We start from the raw sequence: 21651 nt of genomic DNA on the forward strand, positions 1-21651 counted from the left end.
TTATTTTCTATTTTACGATCTTTTGTCAATATTGAGTATCTGAGTATCATCTTATAACTAACTGACAACCTAATAACTTGACTGACAAAAGGATCGTAATAAATAATCGTGACGTAAATGTGTTCTTCTTCTTCTTCTTTTTTGGAGTTGACAGACTGGACGCAGCTTTCGCGTTATTCTGCCCCCCGCAGGCTGAAGACGTATCTGCATTTAAGGGGTGTCCCATTTCTAACTGACAAAATAAACCTCAACACTTGGTTTTGAGGGCCAGTTAAGATTAAGGGTTGAGTTTGAGGGTTTAAGATAGGAATTGGAATTGGCCCTATGATTGGTAATGTGTAAAGTGCAGTTATATAGCACTTTTTTAGTCTTAATGACTACTCTTTTCTGCCATTTACCCATTCACTCAAACTTTCATACAGCACAGCAGCCAGTACACTAAGTAAGTGTCTTGCCAAGGGACACATCAGCATGTAGGAGTGGAGCAGGGAATTGAATCCACAACCTTCCAGTCAAAATACAACTCGCTTTACCTCTGAGCTACCGTAAAGAAAAAAAAAGTATTGTTTATTCTTATATTGTTAAATGTTTACACTATATCATAAACCATTCCTCACAGTTTCTCAGAGTGATGACTCCACCTGCAGTGGTTTGTCAGATGAGTCAAAATATGAAAAAAAAACAGGCGAAAACAAGAAAATCTCCATATTTGAAACATAGCAGTATCAAAGTTGGCTACATTCTAGTTCATTAACAATGTCAGTGTAATATTAACTAGAATATTCAAGCCATGAATGATAAAAGGATCTAAAGATTAGATTCAAAACTCCTGAGTCAGTCTTCATGGAGTCATCACGTCAAACTCAAACTCTGTTTTTAGCTTGTCATTCCTTCTCTCTGAACTTTCAGTAATGACACACAGCTACTGTAATTGTGTAATGTATTGTTTTATGTACAGTATATGTATCTGATAATTCTTTAGAATTACATTTCTAAAGAGAATTGTCTTTGGATGCCACAATTGTTGTTGTTATTGTTTGAAATTTGAAGCTTAAAGTTTAATTGTATAAACCATAATTCATTGATCAGAGTGATTATACGTGAGTGGAAAAGGGGGAAATGAGTTTGCATACATTCATCCCAACACAAAGCACTCACACCACCCTCTCTGACTAACACTAGTGTGAAACATGCAGCGTTTTAGTTCACATTACAGTATAAACACTGAGAGTAAACCTCCCTCCACTGCCTTTCCATGTTTCTGTGTTCAGATATCAGCTGTCAGATCAACCAGTTCCAAAAAGCTACAAACAAGTAAACAACCAACAATGTAATGTCGGCAAACGTTGACTTTTCCCGAGGCAAGAAAACCATCAACTGGCCAACTGTCAAGATGATACAGGACATTCTGATATAGTGTGACAAATACCCGTGGCAAGTGGTGAACATTACAACAACTGCTTAATAATGAAATGCCTGACTGCACCCTCCTTACACACACACACACACACACACACACACACACACACACACACACACACACACACACACACACACACACACACACACACACACACACACACACACACACACACACACACACACACACACACACACACACACACACACACATACACACATACACACACACCATGGCATCTTAACTGATGGAAACTTCCCTCCCAGGCATAGTGTAGGCTGTCAGTGTGGTCCATTTCCTGCCAGGTCTGAACCAGCTGAGCCAGGGACTTATGTTCCACCCGAGGGACTTTCAATACCCCCCCCCCCCCCCCCCACACACACACACACACACACACACACACACACACACACACACACACACACACACACACACACACACACACACACCATAGTGGGTGTGAGGTCAAACACTGAGTTGAACAAGTGATGGAACGAGGTCTCCCTCTGCTGCTGTCTTATCATATGTGCCCTGAGAGAATAATAAATAAATAACACAGTGATCACTCTCTTGAATTAAAATAAGCTTTGGTTTGGTTTATTTATTTATTTATAGCTGGTTGAAGTCATAAACAATTATTATTTTATTATTTGTCTGTTTGTTTGTAAGCAGCATAAGTAATAAAGGATAGGTGAAACTGGAAATTTTAGGACATCATGGCAATGTAGATTGTCAATGGAAAAAAAAAGATTCAACTAGTGATTTACATATGGATTTGGGAGTTGTTTTTTTTTAAAGCAATTGTTCATTTTGCATAGGGCTGGGCAATAACCCACTAACAATATCATGATATAATTTCATCCATATCAGTATAGAAATGGTTCAATATAAATTGACATAAACAAATTTTGAGACCCTTACTTGCTATGAATGTGTTGCGTCAGACTGTGTTTAACAAGTGTTTGTTGTTTTCTGCCCATAAGGTGTTTAAAATTCACAATTACATACAACAAAACAAAACACTGTGATAATAAAAAATCGACCGATTTGAATCTTTTTATTATTGTTATTATTATTATTATTATTATTATTATTGTTGTCATAAGAAATAAATTACAGTGGGAATCTCTTCTGTTCCTGTCTTCTAATGCATGTTTGACCAGATTAACTTTTTGTGCCCATAACACCTTTGACCAATTTAGTAGAAATCATAAAATGTTTTATCTATGTAATTTTCAACACATAGATAGATAGATAGATAGATAGATAGATAGATAGATAGATAGATAGATAGATAGATAGATAGATAGATAGATAGATAGATAGATAGATAGATAGATAGATAGAATATTTCTTTGGTCCCTTCTGAACTTTCCTCCAAGGGCACGCATTGACTGCGCATGCGCACTACAGTTGATCCAGGAAATTCGTCCATGCACGTGTAGCACATGACAACCTTGAGGAGACTTCAAAACAGCTAACTCAGCCTGTGTTTCACAGGAAACCGACTCTGCGATGCCAGTAACAAGACTGCTGTAAGCGTCACCATTTTCCTTCTCGTTTCTAATTGTCAATATACGTAGTTCTACCTCAGCCAGAGAAGAAGGCGTTCCTGGTAAACCCTTGCTTTCAGTTGAGTTAGCTACCGTTGGCAAAACAAAGCTAGCGTTAGCATCTTCCAGTCTCACACTGTCAGTCTCCCCGCTTCAGCGAGTGTAGCTCTCACAGTCGCACAGGTTTAAAGTCGTTAATTTTACACACCGTCAGTGCACATTGAACTGTAAAGTATGTGAATATTTGCATGTTAGACATCATAACGCAACAGGGATGTAGCCACCGTTAGCCATTTATGCTAAAAAAAAAAAAAAAACTCATGTCAACATGCAGCTGTAGTAGTGGGCGTCACTCAGTCGTGAAGCCATATTTTGACGTTATATAAATGAACTCATCAGACAGTTAACACGGAGTCTACTTCAAATTCACTATTTAAGTGTTGTCGTTTATACCCACAGCCATAGGTGATATTATGGCATATATTCATGATTCTAATCATGAATTATTTGTGTTTGCGAGACATTACGATTACTTGGCAGCGTACATACACATCATGCTCGATATTCCTGATGGAAGTAAAAGCATGGCATAAACAAGCAAGCCGATTTATTTCCATAAATTCCGTTTTTTACATTATGACTCTTTGCTAAAAAAGAGGACAAATAATGCATCGCAGGGCTGCCTTGTTTGTGTCTGCTTTGCCAATGAAATGCCTTTATTTGGAGGGGAAACTTTCTTTTCAGTCCAGAGTTGGGGTGTGAATCACAGCGGGTATTCATGGTTCACGATACCAATAGTATCATGATACATTGATTCTGCGATAATAAATATATTGCAAGACAATCATATAGCAATACATCACGATTAGAGCTGAAACGATGAATCAATGAATCGATTATTAATCAATTACTAAATTCATCACCAACTATTTTGATCATCGATTAATCGGTTTTGAAGCTTTTTTCATGATTAAAACAAGATTTCTGATTGTTTCAGCTTCTTAAATGTGAATATTTTCTTAGTCTTTGCTCCACATAACAAAGAAATCATTAAAACTGAATCATTTTGGTTTGTGGACAAAACAAGACATTCAAGAACATCGTCATTTCCAGGTTTGACGAACACTGATCAATGTTTTTTTTAACATTTTCTGCCATTTTCTGGACCAACCGATTCATCGATTAATCGAGAAAATAATCGACAGATTAATCGATTACGAAAATAATCGTTAGTTGCAGCTCTAATCACGATATCTGAAACTGACTAACTGAAGAAAACTAAAGTGCGAAAAGTTGAAAGTTCAACATTTCTCTATTTATTCACAATATAGAGAACAAAGTACATGAAGTCTATGTATTGAATGTGGATGCGGCGTATCCTAATGTTTCTTTATCTGACATTCTCCTGCTGTAAACGTCAAAGACATCAAGGAGCAAAACCCAGCGAGTGAAACTGACAGGGACTGTTTACTTTAGAGTGCCTTGTGTGTGTTCATGTGCCTTAAAATATCGATATTTGCCCTGGCATATCGATTATTGTATTGCATTAGTAAGGACAATGATATATCACCAAATTGATATTTTGACCCACCCCTACCAGAGAGGGTTGAGGATTAAGAATCTGTTTCCTCTCTTAGATATCCTCTCTACCAGTTTGGAAACCCTCAGCTGAGGATCTTCAGACCCAATTGGTTCCTGACCCTGGTGAGGCCAGGGACAGAGCAGCCTCCTGACACTGCCCAGTTTCGCATTCCAATGGAGTAAGTCTTATTTTCAATTTTTATGTCAGTTAAGTACTCAATTGAACAAACTATTAGTTTAATATTACAAGATAGATCGCAACACGAGAACATGACAGCTTTTCCTCTGTTTGACAGTTGTACATATGGATGGATAGTCTTACGTTGCAGAGTTATCACTATATGGCTTGCACTTGTAAACCTGATCCGTTCAATGGTTACACTTGAAGATATGCCCTGCTGTGCTCGAAAGCATACAACTTCAGCCCCGGTGTACTGATTTTTGTTGATAAAGATCAGCATGTTAACATGCTCTGGGGTCAGACGCGACCACAGCATGGTTACCGTTAGTCCAGCCACCAAAAACACCCGCTATGAGGGGACTGGCGTCGCTGCGATGCACAGGTATCTTTGTGCTAACTTACTAACCATTCCATTCACTTTCCGCCAGTCTGTAGGGGTGCAATCCAGAGGTGGATTTTCCCTCAATAAAAATACTGGATCTGCTGGATCTGCTATTTACTTTTTTTGTACACTGTCACTGATGCCCTCTTCTCCCTGTTTTTCCAGTAACATTCACAATTACTGTGTGTACACAGTGTGTTACTTTTAGATGCACCACTACAAAAGAAACCAAATGAAATTAATGGTTTATTTCATGATGTACACGTGCTCTTACAGTTGTGCTTATAAGTTTACATACCCTGACCCTGAGATTTTCACTCATGGTGGTTGACTGAAGCCATTTATTGTCTGTCTTTACTTTTAAACCACTGTCTTTACTCTTTTTAAATCATAATCACAATAGAAACTACCCAAGAGAGCCTGATCAAAAGTTTACACAAAAGGCACAGAGACAAGCCTCAAACCTTCTGGTACAAAGTCATTTGGAGTGAGACCAAAATGTAACTTTTTGGCCACAACCATAGACACTACATTTGGAGAGGAGTCAACAAGGCCTATGATGAAAGGTGCACCATTCCTACTGTGAAACACGGTGGTTGATCACTGATGTTTTGGGGATTGTGAGCTACAAATTCACAGGACATTTGGTCAGAATTGATGGCAAGATGAATGCATTCCAACATGATGATCCAAAACACAAGGCCAAGTCGACCTGTCATTGGCTACAACAAAATAAAGTGAAGGTGCTGGAGTGGCCAGCTCAGTCTCCTGACCTCAATATCATTGAGCCACGGTGGAGAGACCTCAAACATGCAGTTCATGTAAGACAGCCCAAGAATTTACAGTAACTGGAGGTTTTTTGCCAGAAAGAGTGGACAGCTTTACCATCTGAGCAGATAAAGAGCCTCATCCACAATGACCACCAAAGACAAGCTGTCATTGATGTTAAAGGGGAGGCAATACACAGTAGTAAGAACTGGAGTATGTAGGGTCATTTGGGTAGTTTGTGTTGTGATTATGATTTAAAAAGAGTAAACAGTTGTTTGACAATATCATTCTTATTATTATTATATATTGACACAACTTTATGTGTTCATGGAAATTCTCTTGCAGTGTCACGAGTTAACTCCATCATACATTTTTAATGTACACTTTTTCAGAGCAGATTTGGTACATTTCTTACACACCAACATACCACATTTACTCACTACAACTAATGATTTTTTTATAATTGACATTAATCTTTCAATTGTTTTCTTGATTCATCGATCAATCATTTGGTCCAGAAAATGGCAAAAAATGTTGATCAGTGTTTCTCACACCTGGAAATGATGATGTTCTCAAATGTTGTCCACAAATCATTATTTCGTTTTAATGATTTCTTTGTTATATGGAGCAAAGAAACCAGAACATTTTTATAAATCGACTAATCTAGGGGTGGTTTCAGCCCTACACTCCAGTTATATAATCTATTGTGATTATTACCTATTATCACAAAAGGGTGATGCAAGTTTTATATTCATGGATAATTGTTTTAAAGTTTATTTGACATAAGTATTTTTAGAGCTATACAGTAGTTGCCTCACAGAGCATCTGTTCCTGCAAAACTGCTTATGCCAACAAATAAGAAGGCTACAAATAGTTTCATATGTACATTTCTAAACTTGTATCAAATTAAATGCATTATGGGTGCACCCTACACTTGTTCTCAAAGGCAAGAAAAAGTCTGAAAACATCTTAAAAAGCTAAGTTGCTAAATACAAATTTATCCTTTTAGCAGTATATTTACTACTGGCTGCCGAATCCCAGAGCAGCACTTAACAGCATGTATGGATGCAGTAACCAATATTATTAACAGCAATATAATATTGCAGTATACCTTGTAAAAAGAAATATCCGATTTCAAGGATGATAAAGCTTGAAAAATATCACACGTAACGGAACTGGGTTGTGAATGAAGAGTAGCATCTCAGTGACTCTACTAACATTAATTGTGAAACTACAGAACATTTTAAGAATAAGAAAGCTATAAAATGTTAGCGCAGGTCATCACTTTTTGTGAGACCATTATATGAGTTTTAGGGTCAGATACATTATACAGTAAAAGTACAATGTGTTTCAATTTTCGGGTGCAGTGTTTTTTATTAACTGGCTGTAAAGCATTTACACTGGATGAGTTATTTGCAGCCAGAGTTGGGCATTATGGCCACTAGGTGGTGTGACAGCCTCAAGAAAAGCACTCCAAGGCATCTGTCCTCAATAGTACAGACAGTTCCTACCAACCAATGACTTCTCAAATGAGCTCACTTACTGTGATGACAAGTGAAAGACTGTGGGGTGTTATGGTAAGGTCAAACACGTTTGCTGCTGCAGTCTATGTTCGGGTTGTGAAATGTTGGTTAGCCTGTGAAGCTAATATTTATATCCACAAATATTTTTGAAAAATACTTTTACTTGTTATTCAAAAATGTGTTTTCACATACACAAAGGCAGCACATATTCAGTTCATATTCATAAACAACGGACAGCAACATGAGGTCTCAATCAGTTGGCTCTTTGCAGTGATGAACTGAGTTTGACTACCTCCGCCAGTCAAGGTCACTGATGTTTGAGTGTTCCTCGGGCCATGAGAGGCCCATAGACCACACCGACGGGAAAAAATGAAGTTTGAGGCAGATCATCTAGTGTCTCTGGTGGGGTTTACACCATAATCTGTTCATCCAGGTGCCTGGCCTCCCACTCTGATTCTTGCTTCTTGTCTGCCAAACTCCTAGGGTGCTTATGTAATTGTGTGTTAGTGTGTGCACACTTGTGTGAGTTAGTCGTTTTCCACGAATGGTGTGTCTTTGTGTATATATGCACAAAAGTGGGTAAGTGCAGGGTGCGTGTGTGTTTATAAGGGTGTGTAAGGTTTTTTTTTGCAGCCTTTGATGCCTGGGAGAGGTGCATGGCTGATTGATATGCTGCTGGGGCCTCATTGTGCGTTCGAAATACTGTTATGTTTTGCTTTTCAAACACACACTGTAGTAAATGGACATCGAGACGGTGACACACACTGATTATCACTCCCACTCCCAGCTTATTGATGAGTCATGATGGCAGCGAAAGCTGTAGTAGCTATGAGTCTCTAGGGTAGGCGATGTTCGCTTGGATAAGTTGTACTGCAGAGCAGCTGTTAATGAGAAGTGGTACTGTTGGCGTTCAAGTGTTCTTGCCTTTTTGTCTGTCATCATCTGCACATGTCCTTCACCGGCCTTCTCCGTCTCATGTTGTTTATAAACGCTTTTTGGCACAATCCCTTTTTGGCACTTGTTGGTTGAAACACCTGGACGGTGTTGTCCCATAATTCACTTTCTACCTGCTGGAGGGAAGCATTTGTTTGTCTTTGCGATTGTTCTCAAACCTTTTGTGCTACGTTAGAATTTCCTCTCTGCTGTTGAAGAGCCATCATCAAATTTCTAGGTTTACACTCACACACACTGCTTATGCCTCACCTGGCATGGCTAGAGGCCAGTGATCCCTCTCTCTCTCTCCCTCTCCCTCTTTTGCTCTCACACACATAGATACACAAAATCAATGTTGTGTTCACTATACTATGAAGCCATATTTATGCAAATCTCTTGTCCAATAACCATGGAACCAGCCCATACTGTGGTTTCTTACTGTAATCAACTTGAGCAAACTCACCCTGCTGCACAACAGTTCACATTGGCATTAGATTTGGACCACTGTAAAGTCTTTGTTGGCTCAAACCATTTCACGATCACTGTTTCACCCCCACTTCATAAACACATAGTGCAAGTTGAAAAGCGGGTACTTTTTCCTGCTGATTACCCTCTGTTTATGTCGTAAAAAATCATTTAGCATGGTGGTCGAGACGTGTAACACGCTGTTGAGTCTTTACTGACCCGTCTCTGTTTGAGGAGTTCAGTGACTCCTTGTACCCTTGTCTTTGATCCATTTCTTTTCTATTGTCAAACCAAAGTCCGAACAATAAATGTAATCCTTCACACGCTGCTCTTATACTCTCAGCTTCTCAACTGTCTCTTCCCTCCCAAAGTCTCGGGTTCCTCAATGGCTTTCCCTTTAAACAAAGTCTGCTATTATGATCTTGATACTTAGTGTTGAGCAACTTCTGTGCATGCATTGTCTATGTAGGTGGGAGGGTTAAAGTAGTGAGTTTGCGTATCTCCACTCGAACCTGACAATGGAGCAGGCTGACAATGAGGCGCGGCTTTCTTTTGCCTTTCATCTGTGCAGAAAACAACTCTCCTGTTTCATTCTCACCACTAAGCTGGTCCAACACAATGCACTTTGATGTGTGTGTGCGTGTGTGTGTGCGCATGAACTGTTTGGTGTACTTTTAGATATTCACTGTAAATGTCTTAATAAAGTTTACACATGGGATTAAGTCTGAGAGGCTTATTAGAACACATGGCAATACATTTTAAGGAGAGAATTCAGCTGGCTGTTATTGAGAAATGTTTTGAGTCTGCTCAAACCACGGTCACATGAAATAGATCTTGTCAGTCAGTGAAACATTCAGAGTTTCTTTTTCAAATGCATTTTTCCTGTTTGACATGCACGGTGATGACAAATGCAGTGGCCATTCACACAGCATATTGGGTGAAAAAGATCTGTATCAGCTTTAATGTTGGTTTGGTAGGTATGATGCATAGTACATAATACATAAAGCTATATCATTGTCAGGTTGTGAAGTGGTTTCATAGGATTATTCATTTCCTAAAAAACTGCCTACAAAATAAAAAATATATGATGGGACGTTGGAGTGACCTTACCCACCATGTGTGGGCAGCTCTCTTGTTAGAGGGTATTAGCAAGTTCTCTTAAGCATGCCTTGCTGCAGCCACATTACAAGTCTTCCAGTGGTTTGCCAAATCAAGTTGCTTAAACAAGCAACCCTTACAGTGAAGTTTCATAATTACCACAAGAATCAGGTGACTGAATCGTCCATGTGCAAACTAGACATGATGGCAGCAATAGGACCCCCATAGGTCTTTTATATAGCAATTGTACTGTTGCATGGAGTTCAGCTAACACAAAAGGGAACAATCATCGTTGTAATGTGACTCACAGAACTGGCCACCCTTACTAAATGAACCATGTTTGGTTTAGTAGGACACCACTGGTAAATAACCCTGTAAAGCGCTGCAAAATTGTATTTATTCCCAACTTTCTTCCCAATGTATCATAATGAATCTAGCCTTTCCGTTGATGGTTTTCTGATTCGGTGGGAGTTATGTGGTCTGTATTTATTGTAGAATTTGAATGGGACAGACAAAATGGATGGAGCAAGCGGTGACGACACGTGAGTAAGGGCTTTGTAGCTCGTATCAAACTTGGGATGTTGGGGGTTTTTAGGTACATGTCCTAGATGAATAGGGTCTCTCAATTTATTGTCCTTAACTTAAGTTATAGTGAGGGGGTCTTAAGCATCTACAAACATAATTTAGACAAAGATCCAGAAGATTTGTGAAGTGTTTCAGTCATCATTTGTTGTGTAATATTTGTTCTTGGAAATCATTGAGAGGGTAGCTATATAGGGCATCCTTTATGTGTAGCAGAGGCACCACCCATTCACCTGGCAGATGTCCTTTTAGCACCGTCAGTGCATTAATAGACGAGTCTCTGAGCTCTCTGAATTCATTCACTGTCCTTATTGTCAAACACTGTCAAAGCTGCCTCTGTCCTGTCTTGCCCTTTTCCAACTGTGCCCTTTCACCTACTTCTCTCATGTGCTCTTGGACCACAGGTGTAAATGGACCGCTTTAAACTACTGGAACCGATACTCCCAATCTCCTTGGCTTAGTGTGTGTTTGCCTACAATTGAGAAAAGGACATCCAGGAGCATGTAGTACCAGTGCAGAGGAGGGCTTACATTTTACAGCTGATTGAGGAGTACAGATTAATCTGCAGATTTACGGATCTGCTCTATTGTTTATTGTCACACACATACACACAACTATGTCACGGCGGTGCACAACAAAGGCTTCGCGTTTACCCTGTTTTCGTCATCCATGTCTGAATCCCTTCAGAGACCTTCAGTTTCTTTTACAGCACTTGATATCAGATTTAGGTGTTAGATCTCTCTTGTAAACCTCCCCATGCACAAAGCAGAACAATATAACATTTTAAATTGTACTCTAACAATGATACCAGTATGCCTGTTGCCAAACTTGCTCGGCAACAACCAACCATAATTGAAACTAGTCCATCGTTTGCGTCATCTGATGCCTTTCTAGGTTTTGTGTTTAGAGTTCTTTCATCCTCTTGGGCGAGGAATCTTTGTAGCATGTGTGTTTGCGTATAAATATCTACCAGTTGCTGAGGAACGATTCCTTTTGCCTTGGCAGTTGCTGGAGACAGGTTTTCATGCTTCCTCAGAGGCAGAAGTGTGAAAGGTTAGCTTGTGGAATCAGATGGGTGTTTATACTGGGATGATGATCAGATGCAGCCTGCATCACTGTTAAAGACACCACACCCTTTGTCTAAGTTTAGTGTTGTTTATGTACACGCTTAACTTGACATTTTCTCTTCAGCTTGCAGCCCAAGGCTTCCTCTTAGTCTGGAATCCAGTTTGTTGCAGAGATGGGAGTCATGTATTGACTCAGAGGTCAGAGAGAAAACAGCTGTCTGAAGTAAGCCCTGAAATGTAGTGTACACTATTTATATGCTGGGATGCATTCTATTACACCCAAAGTGACAACAATTTTGATAATTCACCCATTGCGCCAATGTTTTGCATGCAAAAAAATCTTGGTTTTCTTTGTCCAATAGATTTAGTGAATTAAAACAAGCTAATTATTGCTTGATTTATAATATAATAATATTATTAATGTTTTATTTATTTATTTATTTATGTATGTATATATATATTAGTGTCAGTTTTTTATATATAGTATGTGGTATATTTATGTCTGTGTTGTAAGGTTCATGTGTTATGAATTTGTGTTCAGCCCATATTTGCTGTTTTAGCTATAGCAAACACCCCATTCATAAAGCAGATGATTACATGCCAGTAATCTTGTGCAGAGAAACAGACATGACCTGTGCATGTTTCATACTATCTTTATGTTTGTGGTGGACGGATAATTTGAGTGGTAAAAGCATCAGGGATTTAGAAAATGTTCTCCCCATTAATCAGGATCAGTGTTCCTTCTGCTAATGACCCAGAGGAGACCTTGCAGTCCCCAAGCCACTTTCCTCTCTTGCAGTTCCCCACCAGTGCTTTCTAGGAAACCCCTTCTCTCAGCGCAATCACTCTCTCTTTCTTCCTTTCTTGATCTCAAGTACCCCGGTCATTCGGCTCTGCTTCACTGCCCTCTGGCACACACATAAGAAGGGGTTTTGGGGGATGGTGTGTGCAAACGGTGCAGAAAAGCGCATCTGCATGCCACATCATCGGAAACACACCTCTCTTTTCTTGGCTGGGTAAAGTGAGACAAATAAGATCATAGAAGTCTTTAAAAAGTTTGTTTACATCTCAACACAGTGATGCAAGAAACCCCTCTGCCCTCACTCCCAGTGGTCCTGGACTGGCTTTGAGAGAGAGCATCCTCAATGAGAGTTTACTTCTCTCCTCTCTTAAGCCTGTGCCACACTGGGTGCATGTGCAGGACAGGCGTCTTGTGCACCTCACACAGGGAGAGTCTGCTAAAGAGCTGCTGCTATGTTTTACATAGGATTCATATTCATTCTTCTTTTTAATATCTAAATACTCCCCTCAACTCAATTAAATATCAAGACTAAATTAATCTGTTGGTATTTAATCAATCAATCAATCAATCAATCAATCAATCAATCAGTCTTCACATTGTTGGGGGGAAAAAAACCTTCTTCGAAACTGAAACACTAAAGTGCTTTTACTCATAAACGGGTACAGGATTTGTTGTTTTATAAGTTTGTTGAGATGATTATTTTCAATGTCTAGGCGAGAAGGCTGTCCTCAAAAAGAATCAGGTGGCTCTACTCTATAGCACATGAGAAGCGCTGTTTGGATGCATCTTACACGGGCGTTATGGATGCTTTAATGTGTTAACGTTATTCTAAATGAAAAGCAATACAGGCACCCTGCATCCAGTGTGGCTCCGGCATTAAAGGCAGCAGCCGTTTTGTAGAAATACCGTCATACTCACAAGTCACCTCATCAAGCCAGCTTTGCTCTCTGTAGTGGTGGACTGGACTCAAACATGGAAACATAATAAATTTACCTCTCTCTGATCACAGGTCAAATAGGAATGTTCTAAGTCTAAGTCTGTGTCAGGTTTGCCAATATTATAGAGTGAAGGGCAATTGTTATACAGCATGGAAACCTTTATTACATCACTCTCAGGTACAAAGAATCTTTGTGTTCACTGATGGGATTTTTAGTCCAAAAGCTCAATATGTTGTGCTGTTTTCACTGAACAATAGACAATATTATATTATCCTGTTATATCAAATAAATGTATGAGGTGAAAAAACATGCCATATCAGAGGCACTCATGTCAGACCACAACGTCGCTATTAAGCACTTTGTCGGACGCATTTGGGAAGTGCTTTCTACTAAGCTAATCCAATTGGCTAGATTGATTAGCAGTTAAAAGCCTTTCTTCCTCTGGTCGGAGCAATCTGTTCCAAATGCTGTCCTGTGGGCTAACTTTAGTTGGGCTGGCCCACCGGATCAGTTGGTGCCAGGCTTACTTCCTGTGTAGGATTTCACCGGGTGCGATCGATACATGCAGACAGTTAATTGGATGAACACTGACACTCCTATTTTTCTTCTCTCCACTTTATGGTCCAGAGAATAAAAGCTGAATATGGGTTTATAGGGGAATATCCTGTCAGTTACATTAGGTTATATAACTGCAGAGGTTATGGGAATGCTGAGTGGAAATATGCTCTATTATATCTTCGTCTCGGTGTAAGTTACATGAATGTGGTGTTTTTTTTCATGTACAGTGATCCAGCATGTGTCTCTGCAAGTGCTGAATTGGACTGCATCCTTCATCGCTACCTCACACATTCAAACCACGCCTTACCCCACAAACCCTGATGCTGGATGACTTGCATAACCCTCGTTCTTCTCTCTCTCCTTCCCTCCTTGTTGTGTGTTTTCCTCCTCCCCTTTTCCCCATCTGGACATGTTTGGACAGAATGACCAAGTATGACATTAAGAACTACCTGGAGAAGATCTATAACGTCCCCGTGGGAGCAGTCCGCACTAGGATACAGTATGGTGAGTGAATGCTATGCACAAGCATGTACAGAGAACTTATAACATCTGCAGAACTTTGAGTGGTTGACACTACCTCATTAAATATTAAAACAATTATCTTATTCTTACTGATGGTGTCACATCTTCTGGACAATTAAATATGTTTTTCCTCTAGCCAGACAGGATTAGGCCCAAATTATATGCAAGTCAGGTGGTCTGTATCTGTGCCATTCTGTTTACTAGCAGAATGATGCATGAGATATTGATGTTGTGATTGATATACTAGTGTGAACAAACCTAATCCACTTAAAGAATGACAAGCTTGCTCTTGATAGCCATATGAGAATGTTTTTGTCTTGAGTGAACCTTTTTAAATGCCAACACATGGTCTAGACTGAATCTGAATACAAACAGAAAAAAACACAAGTAAACAAAAACCATATGACGACTTCTGTCAGAGATAAATCAGAAAGTGAAGTCATAATTATATCGACGAGCAAGACACGAGTGAGAGCGCAAGTGAAACACAGCAGACACACTGCTGGTGTGAGCAGCGGCACACACGTGACATATCCAGTGCGAACCAGCGGTAACGAGTGTTTGTTAGTTAAAAACTGAAGAGGTTTAAGGGTGCTTTCACACCTACAGCATTTGGTGCGAACCAAACACGTTTGGCTCCTTGGTTCAGTTCGTTTGCGTAGGTGTGAATGTACTTTGGTGCGCACCAAATTAACCAGTCCAAGACCTGCCTGAAGGGGTGGTCTTGGACCACTTTATCCGTCCTACTTTGGTACAATTCCTCTGGTGTGGATGAGATACGGGATTACCCCAAATTTCCACCGGGCGCTTCAGCTGCGCCCCATATTGGATGTATTGGAATGAAAAGATACATTTATTTGTGTTTTTTGTACACTGATATACATGTCTGCATTTCTAATTAAGAGTTCACATTTTTTTTGTACATATACAATTTAACAATTATATGTAATATATTTAACAAGCCTGTTTGAAACCACTTATTCACATGAGCAAAAAAATATAAATCATACATTACGTACATGTAATTCTCCGGTGTTACCCAGGAGTTACCTTTCACCGTGATTGATTTGTTAAACATTAAATAGCTGTCAATGTCTACTCCTAGTAAAAGTCTTGCCCTTGCCTCTTCTCCTGTGAGGACTGCATTTATTGTGGGAAAGGGAGAACCAAAAAGAAAATCAGAGAGCTCTATATGGGAGAAATTAAACCCATTTTAAAGCTGAGTGGAAATTAACACACTGACCTGCTCAGGTCAGCAACGTGCTTTTGATGACCTCAGAAATATTGTGAGCTTTCTGAAGAAAACCCCACACAATTGGAAGATTTGCAGAAGTACAAAGGTCTGGCACAAATTTTCTGGCCAGATTTTGGCAGAAGAAAGGTTCTTTCAACATGGTGGTGTCATGGCTGATTCTGGCAAAAGGGCTTTCAATCTATATTGATGATGAAACTCTTGATGGCAGCAGAAGAACACATTTAACAAATTCCAAAAGGGGTTAGGTATTGATTATAAATGTTCTATATGATATCCATATGGATACCTGGACTTGATCTGTTTTACATTTTAACTAAATTAGGAAGGCATGTGCAGTGGAGTAAATAAGTATTTGATCCCTCACTGTATTTTGTAAAATCATCCACTAACAAAGAAATGAACAGTGTATACTTTTAATGGTAGGTTTATTTTAACAGGGAGCGACAGAATATAAAAAAATCCAGAAAATCACATAAAACAAAAGATTAAAATTATTTTGCAATTCATTGAGTGAAATAGGTATTTGACCCCCTATCAAAACATTACTTAGTACTTGGTGGAGAAACCTTCGTTGGCAAGTACAGAGGTCAGACGTTTCTTGTAGTTCATCACCAGGTTTGTACACATCAGGAGGAAATTTGGACCACTCCTCTTTGCAGATCTCTCCATCATGGGCAAGACCAAATATAGTAACTTTCTAAGGACATCCGGGACAAGATTTTAGACCTGCACGAGGCCGGAATGGGGCTACAAGACCTTTGCCAAGAAGCTGGGTGAGAAGGAGAACTGTTGGTGCTATATTAGAATATGGAAGAAACATAAAATGACTGTCAATCTCCATCGGTCTGGGGCTCCACGCAATATTTCACCTTGTGGGGTATCGATGATCATGAGAAAGGTGAGGGATTGGTAACGCACTACGCCGTAATGGATTAAAATCCAGAACAAGCGCCTGTAAGGTCCCCCTGCTCAAGAAGGCACATGTACAGGTCCGTCTGAAGTTTGCAATTGAACACCTGAATGACTGGGAGAAGGTGATGTGGTCAGATAAGACCAAAATCGAGCTCTTTGGAATCAATTCAATCAATCAACTCGCTGTGTTTGGGGGAAGAGGAATTCAGACTATGATCCCATGAACACCATCCCCACCGTCAAGCATGGAGGTAGAAGCATTATGCTTTGAGGCTGTCTATCTGCTAAGGGGACAGGTCAACTTCACCACATCGAGGGAAAGATGGATGGGGCCTTGTACCATGAAATCTTTAGCAAGGAATGGATGGGTCTTCCAGCACAACAATGACCCAAAACATTCAGCCAAGGCAACGAAGGAGTGGCTCATGGAGCGGCCTAGCCAGTCTCCTGACCTAAATTCTATAGAAAATCTGTGGAGGAAGCTGATGCCAGGTGACAGCCTCGAAACGTTAAGGATTTGGAGAGATTTGTAAAGATTTGTGGTCCAAAATTGTGTACAAACCTGGTGATGAACTACAAGACCTCTGTACTTGCCAACAAGGGTTTCTCCACCAAGTACTAAGTAATGTTTTGATAGGGGCTCAAATACTTATTTCACTCAATGAATTGCAAAATAATTTAAATCTTTATGTGATTTTCTGGATTTTCTTTTTGATATTCTGTCTCTCCCTGTTTAAAATAAACCTACCATTAAAATTATAGACCGTTTGTTTGTTAGTGGATGATCTTACAAAATCAGTGAGGGATCAAATATGTATTTCCTCCAGCAGTATAAGAAGAAAATTATTTTACTGATTTTTATTTTCTAATTACTCTTACATGGCCAGTGGTTAAGGTAGGGAGGCCCTTAGCAAAATGTATTTAGACCCTTAGAGGAATGTCAGAGAAGGCATGTAAAAATACATTTAGCTGGATTTGTTATGTAAAACCACAAACCTATATTTTTTTTTATAAAACAGTGGAATACTGTCAAATGCAGTCCTTTTCAACTTCTGAATTTAGTACATGTACTTTGAAAATGTGTTGGAGAGGGTTGATCATAATATCTTTGGGGTTTCTTGACGAGGGTCTAACTTTCCATGGTTCAGGTTTAATTTATGTTGAGTTGAGTTTAGTAACTGACAATTACGCTGCACACGTCTGTGCCATGACATGAATCTGACTTTATCTTTATTGCTTGTACAGAATGGGCAGTGTTTGAAAATTAAAAATAAACCAGTCTGAGTCACTGCCCTATGACAAGTAAAGCTAATGATGGAAAAGCATTACACACACAATGACTGTACATCTATGTGAAGACATAGACCATGCAAACTGTTGAGAATAAGGGTGTGGTGTAACAGCAGTGGTGAAAACACAAACCTCTAACATTTTATCCGCATTTAATTCCTAAAGTTGTTCTATTGCTGTTGTGTATAATGTGAACAACTAATACCCACACTTCTAGATAACTACCATTTACCTAAGCCTAACCATAATCTTCATGTTGCCCTAACCTACCACTGACCCAGAAATACTTCTTAATTCAGGACATGTCTTGGTGTTCAGTTGGACAAGCTGAAGCTGCCCCCAATTTACTGGTCCTGAAATTGTCTCCAATGGTAGCAAGGCAATTATTTACCATATATCTTCTAATGTTATGAAAAGCTTAAAGCTTTTATAGATAAGATGACCCACTATTAAGAATGTAGCATGAAATAATAAAGTAATCTTCACAGCCCTCTCTTACAACTGGTCCCCTATTGCTATTCGCCAATCAGTTCAATGTATTGGTCATATTGTATTGTTCAATCAAATTCAGTTATATTAATTGCATGCCAGTTATTATTGCCATGCCACATTTTAAATGATTACTCTGATATTATAAATTTCATTATCCAGACTGGGACAATCTAATAATTAAAATTAAAACCTAATAATGCAGTTATTATGTTATGGTCATTTGCACTCTAATTCTTGAGATTATGTTGCTCTTAAACAGTATATATTATATGGGATTTAGTTCACAGAAGGATGAGTTTTGTTTTGAAAGCATATTGAATCCATTTTGGAGACCGTCAGCAGTGGTTCACAGCAATTAGCAATTTCATCTTGTGATACGGATGGCCCTTCCATTGACATGCAGCTACGGGAGTGCTTTCCAGCGGCTAGATGTGGTAGTGGTTAGCGTGCCTGGCTCTTCCCCCACAACACACAGCTGCTTATCTGACAATCTGCTGCCGCAGCAGTCCAGCCTCCAGGTGTCCCAGGACACCCCACACACAAACACATACTATTCACTTAAAAACTTACAATTTCAGGGCCCCATCCTCTCTTATATCCATCCTAACCCCAAATCCCTCCTCCTGTCACCTTGTGAAGGATGAATACAGAGCCAAGAACAGTGTTGTATCACTGACTAAATAATCCTCTTGGCTTTTAATGGGGGAGGAAACAACTTAAATCTGCCCAGAGTGATGTGAGGGCTCTGTACAAGTCTCAGAAATTGCATGTTCACAGAAGATCAGAAGAGAGGACATATGGATGACTTGAAGTAGGAGAGGCATCAAGGGACCGGCTTGAAAGAGGAGGCTTGAGAACCCTATGCTGCACCTGAAGGGCCACAAGGAGACCCCTCTACCTCTGGAGGAAAGACTGTGCAGGGAGGAGGAGAAAAGCGCCTATCTTAGCCTGGCTTACACAGAGGAGAGCCCATTAAGGCTGTTTATTAGGGTTGTGTCATTAAAAGCAAGGGGAAAAGGAAAACCCCTCGGGAGGGTGGCTGTAGGGAAAGCAGAGCATTTTGGGGCCAGAGGGGTATAGAGAAGAAAGGGCAGCTCAGGGCCCCTGGTGATCCTCAGCTGCGTCAGAGAAGGTATCCCTGTGTCAGGAGTTCCACTCCATTGGCAACATAAAGACGGGAACAGACAGAGAGGAGTGAGGGGCGCAAACGACCCTTTTTCCTTCCATGGGCGGTAGGGGTATTTTGGAAGGAGTTGCCATGGCTACCCCTACGGCCTGGGATTTGTAACGCGATAGCTGGCTGCCAAACCGCAATCTCAAAGTGGGAGAAATTGTGCTTGCGTTTGCGACTGTTTTATGAAAGGTCTGTCTGTGTGTCTGCATGTGCAAGCAAAGGGCTACACAAGCAAAATACATATTTTACCTTTTCAAGGTGTGCAAGTTTGCGTATCGATTTTATTTTGTTTATGGGGGCAGGTCAAGGTCACACACACATTAGTCTTACATTAATGTGTGTGAACATCACTAACCATAACCTATACCTAATTGTAACCTGAAACCTCAAACTAAGTCTCAACCTTCAAACAGACCTTTACATTTGTGACGAGCAGCCAAATAGTTCTCATGATGTCAAAATGGCAACTTAATCACAAAATGTGTCCACAAATTAATGTTAGGACGTACACGCAGGCGCACACAACTTGTTACCTCTGTCTCCCACCCACACTGGGGCCTCCAGTTAGCCACAGGGGTTTGTGGGGGTGTTTTACAACCCTGATCAGGGCTTTCCCTTAGCAGTAGGCTGCCTGGCTAGTGATTACTAGCTACGCGTACCACACACACACACACACACACACACACACACACACACACACACACACACACACACACACACACACGTACAATACACACAAATGACTCATTACAGCGGAATGTTTCCCTTGTTTTTCATGTCATAAACCATTCCCATGGCAATAGCAGTTGCTCAGAGGGCCCGTCGACTTGACCACCAGGGTCTTTTTGAGATTAAAGTGAGGATGCAAAAATGAACAATTTGATGATTTACTCGTTATTTTTATTGAGAACCGGAGATTTCGTTTTAATGTCGGTATCAGCTGTTAATTTACTTGTCTGCAAGCTCCTTGTCTCTCTACAAAAAAAACAAACACACACACACACACACACACACACACACACACACACACACACACACACACACACACACACACACACACACGCACACGCACACGCACACACACACACACATCTCCCTAAGTCCCCTGTCTTCCAGACTTGAGGAGGTCTGACAGGAGAGAGGATGATGTCATCACCATTTCCAGTTGTGAAAGAGGCTAACCTGCCTTATACAGTCTTGTGTGTGTTTCAGCACGTGCAGACAAATTATTCTCAGTTCTAGGGGGAAATAAACAGGAAAGTGTTGCAAATTAACTGTTGTTCACATAGGAATGACACATAATGTGATAATTGTGGTGCAAATAAATAGACATCAGGACTGGGCTTAAGTAATTCTGCTGACGTCACTTAAGGATGGAGAATGTGGCAAACATTTTATACAAACGTATAGTATTGCATCATTGTTTCACTTAATCCCATCTTTTATTTCTGTATTACATTATCTGAAAATCATTATTTTTAGAGCTTTATATAATATATATGGGAACACCTGGTGAACCGTTAAAGACCTTCCAGTTTGATGTATTTGTAATTTTTTAAAAAGGCAAGCTAGCTCAGTGAAAGATCATCGCTCTCAGGATATATTGTCATGTCATGGAGCCCATCCCTACATCCACCATAGTCCTTGTTGTCACCATTAACAAGTGCTTAGTCATGTTTTTTTGCCTGCTGATCAACTAATGTAACGCCTACTATTCTGTGTTTCTCAGGCTCCAACAAGAAGAGGAATCACCTAAACCAGAAGGTTAAGAAGCCTGACTACAAAGTAGCCTATGTTCAGCTGGTAAGAACGAGACACATGCACACAGACACATACCCTCTTACATTCAGTGTTTTCTGTTTAGTGTGTTTGAGTAGCATTAGCTCACTGACGTTTATCAGTTCAGTGTAAGACGTCTAATACCCAGTGCACAGTTAGCTTTTGTTTTGGTTATTTGAGCTATGTTGTTAAACACAACACTTAGGAGGAAAGGACATTTTGGTGTCTTTTGTCTCTGACCCCATTCAGAGCGTTTGAATGGCACCACTGATTACAGTATGATTTATTTTTTCAATACAAGGAGTACTGAAGCTCCTATATTCTCTTCTTTCTTTCTGTCTCTTCATGACTCGGGCAGACACGCATGCACGTACAC

The 21651-nt window shown here is 40.0% G+C and overlaps 1 protein-coding gene across 2 annotated transcripts in view; it reads left to right on the forward strand.

Moving 5' to 3' along the window:
* Positions 1-2844: 2844 nt before the first annotated feature.
* mrpl23 (mitochondrial ribosomal protein L23) overlaps positions 2845-21651 on the forward strand; it is a 40579-nt gene continuing 21772 nt past the window's right edge. Inside the window, exons 1-4 of one of the 2 annotated variants that reach the window (XM_083894086.1) lie at positions 2845-2955; positions 4611-4733; positions 14273-14355; positions 21226-21299. In XM_083894086.1, the coding sequence (XP_083750212.1) occupies positions 2936-2955; positions 4611-4733; positions 14273-14355; positions 21226-21299 (300 nt within the window). In that variant the 5' untranslated portion in view covers positions 2845-2935. Of the gene's footprint in view, positions 3053-4610; positions 4734-14272; positions 14356-21225; positions 21300-21651 lie in introns of both variants that reach the window. The other variant, XM_083894087.1, reaches the window with a different exon arrangement.

Source organism: Microchirus variegatus, assembly GCF_963457635.1.
Source record: "Microchirus variegatus genome assembly, chromosome: 8".
Taxonomy (NCBI): Eukaryota; Metazoa; Chordata; class Actinopteri; order Pleuronectiformes; family Soleidae; genus Microchirus; species Microchirus variegatus.